The sequence below is a fragment of the Schistocerca americana genome, unplaced genomic scaffold (genome assembly GCF_021461395.2).
Source record: "Schistocerca americana isolate TAMUIC-IGC-003095 unplaced genomic scaffold, iqSchAmer2.1 HiC_scaffold_1264, whole genome shotgun sequence".
Taxonomy (NCBI): Eukaryota; Metazoa; Arthropoda; class Insecta; order Orthoptera; family Acrididae; genus Schistocerca; species Schistocerca americana.
The window spans coordinates 27937-34753 of NW_025725335.1; the positions used below are offsets into that span (position 1 = coordinate 27937).

General features: G+C 53.8%; 1 protein-coding gene across 1 annotated transcript; it reads right to left on the reverse strand.

The window, feature by feature from the left end:
* Positions 1-1620: 1620 nt before the first annotated feature.
* On the reverse strand, positions 1621-5710 carry LOC124564002 (the record flags this gene model as incomplete). The annotated part of the gene is made up of 4 exons (XM_047130990.1): positions 1621-2476; positions 2703-2962; positions 3711-4059; positions 4857-5710. Coding segments are annotated over 4 exons (2319 nt in total), but the record flags the coding sequence as incomplete, so codon positions are not given.
* Between the last annotated feature and the right edge of the window lie 1107 nt (positions 5711-6817).

The following is a 6817-nucleotide window of genomic DNA, read 5'->3' on the forward strand; positions in this document are numbered from 1 at the left end:
GCAAGCCGTGCTGTCCTTGCAAGCCGTGCTGTCCTCGCCAGGTGTGCTGTCCTCACAAGCCGTGCTGTCCTTGCAAGCCGTGCTGTCCTCGGAAGCCGTGCTGTCCACGCAAGCCTTGCTGTCCTCGCAAGCCGTGCTGTCCTCACAAGCTTTGCTGTCCTCACAAGCTTTGCTGTCCTCGCAAGCTTTCCTGTCCTTGTAAGTTGTGCTGTCCTCTCAAGTTGAGCTGTCCTCTCAGGTTGAGGTGTCCTCTCAGGTTGAGATTTCCTCTCAAGTTGAGCTGTACACTGAAGTTGAGCTGCCCTCTCAAGTTGAGCTGCCCTCTCAAGTTGAGCTGCCCTCTCAAGTTGAGCTGCCCTCTCTAGTTGAGCTGCCCTCTGAAGCTGAGCAGCCCTCTCAAGTTGAGCAGTCCTCTCAAGTTTTGCTGTCCTCTGAAGTTGAGCTGTCCTCTCAAGTTGAGCTGTCCTCTCAATTTCAGCTGTCCTCTCAAGTTGAGCTGTCCTCGCAAGCTGTGATGTCCTTGCAAGCTGTGCCATCCTCGCAAGCTGTGCCATCCTCACAAGCTGTGCTGTCCTCGCAAGCTGTCCTGTCCTCGCAAGCTATGCTGTCCTCGCAAGCTGTGCTGTCCTCGCAAGCTGTGCTGTCCTCGCAAGCCGTGCTGTCCTCGCAACCTGTGCTGTCCACGCAAGCTGTGCTGTCCCCGCAACCTGTGTTGTCCTCGCAAGCTGTGCTGTCCTCGCAAGCTGTGCTGTGCTCGCAAGCTGTGCCGTCTTTGTAAGCTGTGCCGTCCTCGCAAGCTGTGCCGTCCTCGCAAGCTGTGCTGTCCTCGCAAGCTGTGCTGTCCTCGCAAGCTGTGCTGTCCTCGCAAGCTGTGCTGTCCGCGTTAGCTGTGCTGTCCTCGCAAGCTGTGCTGTCCTCGCAAGCTGCGCTGTCCTCGCAAGCTGTACTGTCCTCGCAAGCTGTGCTGTCATCGCAAGCCTTGCTGTCCTCGCAAGCCGTGCTGTCCTCGCCGGCCGTGCTGTCTTCGCAAGCTTTGCTGTCTTCGCATGTTGTGCTTTCCTCTCAAGTAGTGCTGTCCTCTCAAGTTGAGCTGTCCTCTCAAGTTGAGCTGTCCTCTCAAGTTGAGCTGTCCTCTCAAGTTGAGCTGCCCTCTTATGTTGAGCTGTCCTCCAAAGCTGAGCTGTCCTCTCAAGTTGAGCTGTCCTCTCAAGTTGAGCTGTCCTCGCAAGCCGTGCTGTCCTCGCAAGTTGTGCTGTCATCGCAAGCTGTGCTGTCCTCGAAAGCTGTGCTGTCCTCCCAATTTGTGCTGTCCTCGCAAGCTGTGCTCTCCTCGCAAGCTGTGCTGTCCTCGCGAGCCGTGCTGTCCTTGCGACTTTTGCTGTCCTCGCAAGCTTTGCTGTCCTCGCAAGCTTTGCTGTCCTCGCGACCTTTGCTGTTCTTGCAAGTTGTGCAGTCCTCGCAAGTTGTGCTGCCCTCTCAAGTTCAGCTGTCCTCACAAGTTGAGCTGCCCTCTCAAGTTGAGCTGCCCTCTCAAGTTGAGCTGCCCTCTCAAGTTGAGCTGCCCTCTTATGTTGAGCTGTCCTCCAAAGTTGAGCTGTCCTCTCAAGTTGAGCTGTCCTCTCAAGTAATGCTGTCCTCGCAACCTGTGCTGTCCACGCAAGCTGTGCTGTCCCCGCAACCTGTGTTGTCCTCGCAAGCTGTGCTGTCCTCGCAAGCTGTGCTGTCCTCGCAAGCTGTGCCGTCTTTGTAAGCTGTGCCGTCCTCGCAAGCTGTGCCGTCCTCGCAAGCTGTGCTGTCCTCGCAAGCTGTGCTGTCCTCGCATGCTGTGCTGACCTCGCAAGCTGAGCTGTCCTCGCAAGCTGTGCTCTCCTCGCAAGCTGTGCTGTCCTCGCAAGCTGTGCTGTCCTGGCAAGGTGTGCTGCCCTCGCAAGGTGTGCTGACCTCGCAAGCTGTGCTGTCCTCGCAAGCTGTGCTGTCCTCGCAAGCTGTGCTGTCCTCGCAAGTTGTCCTGTCCTCGCAAGCTGTGCTGTCCTCGCAAGCTGTGCTGTCCTCGCAAGCTGTGCTGTCCTCGCAAGCTGTGCTGTCCTCGCAAGCTGTGCTGAGCTCGCAAGCTGTGCTGTCCTCGCAAGCTGTGCTGTCCTCGCAAGCTGTGCTGTCCTCGCAAGCCGTGCTGTCCTCGCAAGCCGTGCTGTCCTCGCAACCTGTGCTGTCCACGCAAGCTGTGCTGTCCCCACAACCTGTGTTGTCCTCGCAAGCTGTGCTGTCCTCGCAAGCTGTGCTGTCCTCGCAAGCTGTGCCGTCTTTGTAAGCTGTGCCGTCCTCGCAAGCTGTGCCGCCCTCGCAAGCTGTGCTGTCCTCACAAGCTGTGCTGTCCTCGCAAGCTGTGCTGACCTCGCAAGCTGAGCTGTTCTCACAAGCTGTGCTCTCCTCGCAAGCTGTGCTGTCCTCGCAAGCTATGCTGTCCTCGCAAGGTGTGCTGCCCTCGCAAGGTGTGCTGACCTCGCAAGCTGTGCTGTCCTCTCAAGCTGTGCTGTCTCCGCAAGCTGTGCTGTCCTCGCAAGCTGTGCTGTCCTCGCAAGCTGTGCTGTCCTCGCTAACTGTGCTGTCCTCGCAAGCTGTGCTGTCCTCACAAGCTGTGCTGTCCTCGCAAGCTGTGCTGTCCTCACAAGCTTTGCTGTCCTCACAAGCTTTGCTGTCCTCACAAGCTTTGCTGTCCTCGCAAGCTTTGCTGTCCTCGCAAGTTGTGCTGCCTTCGCAAGTTGTGCTGTCCTCTCAAGTTGAGCTGTCCTCTCAAGTTGAGCTGTCCTCTACAGTTGAGCTGTCCTATACAGATGGACTGTCCTCTCAAGTTGAGCTGTCCTCTCAGGTTGAGGTGTCCTCTCAGGTTGAGATTTCCTCTCAAGTTGGGCTGTACACTGAAGTTGAGCTGCCCTCTCAAGTTGAGCTGCCCTCTCAAGTTGAGCTGCCATCTCAAGTTGAGCTGCCCTCTCAAGTTGAGCTGTCCTCTCAAGTTGTGCTGTCCTCTCAAGTTGAGCTATCCTCTCAAGTTGAGCTATCCTCTCAAGTTGAGCTATCCTCTCAAGTTGAGCTATCCTCTCAAGTTGAGCTATCCTCTCAAGTTGAGCTATCCTCTCAAGTTAAGCTATCCACTCAAGTTGAGCTATCCTCTCAAGTTGAGCTGTCCTCGCAAGCTGTGCTGTCCTCGCAAGCTGTGCTGTCCTCTCAAGTTGTGCTGTCCTCTCAAGTTGAGCTGTCCTCGCAAGCTGTGCTGTCCTCGCAAGCTGTGCTGTCCTCGCAAGCTGTGCTGTCCTCGCAAGCTGTGTTGTTCTCGCAACTTTTACTGTCCCCACAAGGTGTGCTTCCCTCGCAAGGTGTGCTGTCCTTGCAATGTGTGCTGTGCTGTCCTCAAAGTATGCTGTGTTCACAAGGTCACATACACTAACTACGTGTTCTGTCATTGTGAGGATTGCAAAAGCATCTGTTACTCAACTTGCAAGAGTTACCTTGCATGGAGAAGTGACTGCTTACCCAACACTTACTCTGTACATTAGAGATACTGTGCATGCAAGAGTTGCAGCACACACTATTCATGTTCTATCAGGTAAAACCGCTGAATGTGAAGTTCTTCCTATTCATTTTAGTGTATCTGTACATGCAAGTGTTACTATATACATTAAGGTTGCTGCAAATGAAACAGTTACTGAACGTACTAGAGTAATGGCATCCACTAGGTTAATCAAAAAGTTTGTTGTCCTCGCAAGCTGTGCTGTCCTTGCAACCTGTGCTGTCCTCGCAAGCTGTGCTGTCCTCTCAAGCTGTGCTGTCCTTTCAAGCTGTGCTGTCCTCGCAAGTTGTGCTGTACTCGCAACTTGTGCAGTACTGTCAACTTGTGCTGTCCTCACAAGTTGTGCTGTACTCGCAACTTGTGCAGCACTGTCAACTTGTGCTGTCCTCACAAGTTGTGCTGTCCTCGCAAATTGCGCTGTCCCCACAAATTGTGCTGTCCCCGCAAGGTGTGCTTCCCACACAAGGTGTGCTGTCCTTGCAATGTGTGCTGTGCTGTCATCAAAAAGTATGCTGTGTTCACAAGGTCAGATACACTAACTACATGTTCTGTCATTGTGAGGATTGCCGGTGTCAATATCTGTGCCGTCAATGTAAGCTGTACTGTCCTCACAGATTTTGCACTCATCATAAGGTGAGCAGGAATGGCATGGCACAATATGCACTTATCAGAAAATGTGTTTTTCCTCCCAACATGTTGTACCTTAATATGGTGTTCTGTCCTCGCTTCTTTAACGGTCCTGAAAATATTTGCTGTTCTCATAAGATACGCCGTCCTCAAAAAGTATGCTGCTGCACAAGGTGTGTTGTCCTCGAAAGATGTCCTTTCCTTGCGGGCTGTTTTGTCCTTGCAAGGGGTGTGCATTCTGTGCAAGGTGAGCTGTCCTCACTGGTTGTGCTGTCCATGAAAATTATTCTGCCCCCCACATGGTGAGCTGTACTGCCAACATGTGCTAACCTCATAATGAGTGCAGCAATCAGAAGGCATGCAGTCATTGGAACACATAATTTTTCACAAAATATGCCATCTTCATATATTGTCCTATCCCCACACAGTGTACTAACATTACAAGGCATTCTCTCCTCATGGGGTAAGCCTCCCTTATAAAATGTCCTCTCATTCCAACATGTGCTCTCCCTTTAAGGTGTGCGGACTGCCTAAAGTGAGCTGTCCCCTGCATATCTGCCATCTTCTTAACACTTGATGTACTCAGTAGGTGTGCAATTTTATTGGTGTCTTGTGTTCTGAAGGTGTCTTTGCAGGGCGAGCTGTCTTCACAAGGCATCCTAACTTCACAGGTGTGCAGTCTTCACTAAGTGTGCAGTGCTTGTGAGGTGTGCTGTCCCTGCATGGTGTGCCATCCTCACATGGTGTGCCATCTTCGAATGATGTGCCATCCTCGAATGGTGTGCCGTCCTCGAATGGTGTGCCGTCCTCGAATGGTGTGCCGTCCTCGAATGGTGTGTCGTCCTCGAATGGTGTGCCGTCCTCGAATGGAGTGCCGTCCTCGAATGGTGTGCCGTCCTCGCTTGGTGTGCCGTCCTCGCTTGGTGTGCCGTCCTCGCAAGGTGTGCCGTCCTCGCAAGGTGTGCCGTCCTCGCAAGGTGTGCCGTCCTCGCAAGGTGTGCCGTCCTCGCAAGGTGTGCCGTCCTCGCAAGGTGTGCCGTCCTCGCAAGCTGTGCCGTCCGCGCAAGGTGTGCCGTCCGCGCAAGGTGTGCCGTCCGCGCAAGGTGTGCCGTCCGCGCAAGGTGTGCCGTCCGCGCAAGGTGTGCCGTCCGCGCAAGGTGTGCCGTCCGCGCAAGGTGTGCCGTCCTCGCTTGGTGTGCCGTCCTCGCTTGGTGTGCCGTCCTCGCTTGGTGTGCCGTCCTCGCTTGGTGTGCCGTCCTCGCTTGGTGTGCCGTCCTCGCAAGGTGTGCCGTCCTCGCAAGGTGTGCCGTCCTCGCTTGGTGTGCCGTCCTCGCTTGGTGTGCCGTCCTCGCTTGGTGTGCCGTCCTCGCTTGGTGTGCCGTCCTCGCTTGGTGTGCCGTCCTCGCTTGGTGTGCCGTCCTCGCTTGGTGTGCCGTCCTCGCTTGGTGTGCCGTCTTCGCGAGGTGTGCCATCCTTGCAAGCTGTGCTGTACTCACATACAATGCATGACAAGCCCACCTTGCAGAGCAAGCTGAGCTCACATTGTGTGGTTCTACCATCCCAAGATGTTCTGTCCTCACATAATGCGCTGTCCTCAGTAGGGATGCTGCCCTCAAAAGGAGTGGTGTCCACGCTTCACGTTCTGTCCTTCAATAGAGTCACTTCCTAATAGTATGTGCCATCTCCCATCAGTGTAGTCTCTCACAATCTGTACTGTCTTTCGAATGTGTGTTGCCCCTGGTAGCTGTGCTTCCCTTTCATGGTGAGCTGTGAGGTGCGCTGACAAGTGCGACTGATATCAGAATGTATGCTCCTCTACCTGTAGCAACATGTCTCTTTCTTAAATTAACTTCCTCACAATCTGGGATTATTTCATTAAGAGAGTTATCGCACAAGGTGTACTGCCTACACGTCATGATGCTTGGACATGGTTTGCAGTCCTTACACTGCATGACGTCCACAAAGATCTTCTCACTTAATAGGAGTGATGAAATCAGACTATGCAGTAATAACAGTGTGTAAAGACTTTGCAAGGTGTGCAGAATTTTTAAGGAGTGCAGCCCTTGCAAAGAGTGAGACTTTCAATGACTGTAGCCTTCTCAATGACTGCAACGTTCACATTGAGTGCAGCCTCCGCAGGGAGTGCAGCCTCCACATGGAGTGTAGTCTCTGCATGGAGTGCAGCCGTCACTAGGAGTACACATTTCGCAGAAAATGTAGCCTCCACACGGAGTACACCCTTCGCACAGAGTTCAGTCTTTGCATGCAGTGCAGCAGGTTTCACACAGAGTGCAGCCCTCGAACAGAGTGCAGCCCTCGAACAGAGTGCAGCCTTCGCATGGAGTGTAGCCTTCGCATGGAGTGTAGCCTTTGCATGGAGTGTAGCCATTGCATGGAGTGTAGCCTTTGCATGGAGTGTAGCCATTGCATGGAGTGTAGCCTTTGCATGGAGTGTAGCCTTTGCATGGAGTGTAGCCTTTGCATGGAGTGTAGCCTTCGCATGGAGTGTAGCCTTCGCATGGAGTGTAGCCTTTGCATGGAGTGTAGCCTTCGCATGGAGTGTAGCCTTCGCATGGAGTGTAGCCTTCGCATGGTGTGTAGCCTTCGCATGGAGTGTAGCCTTCG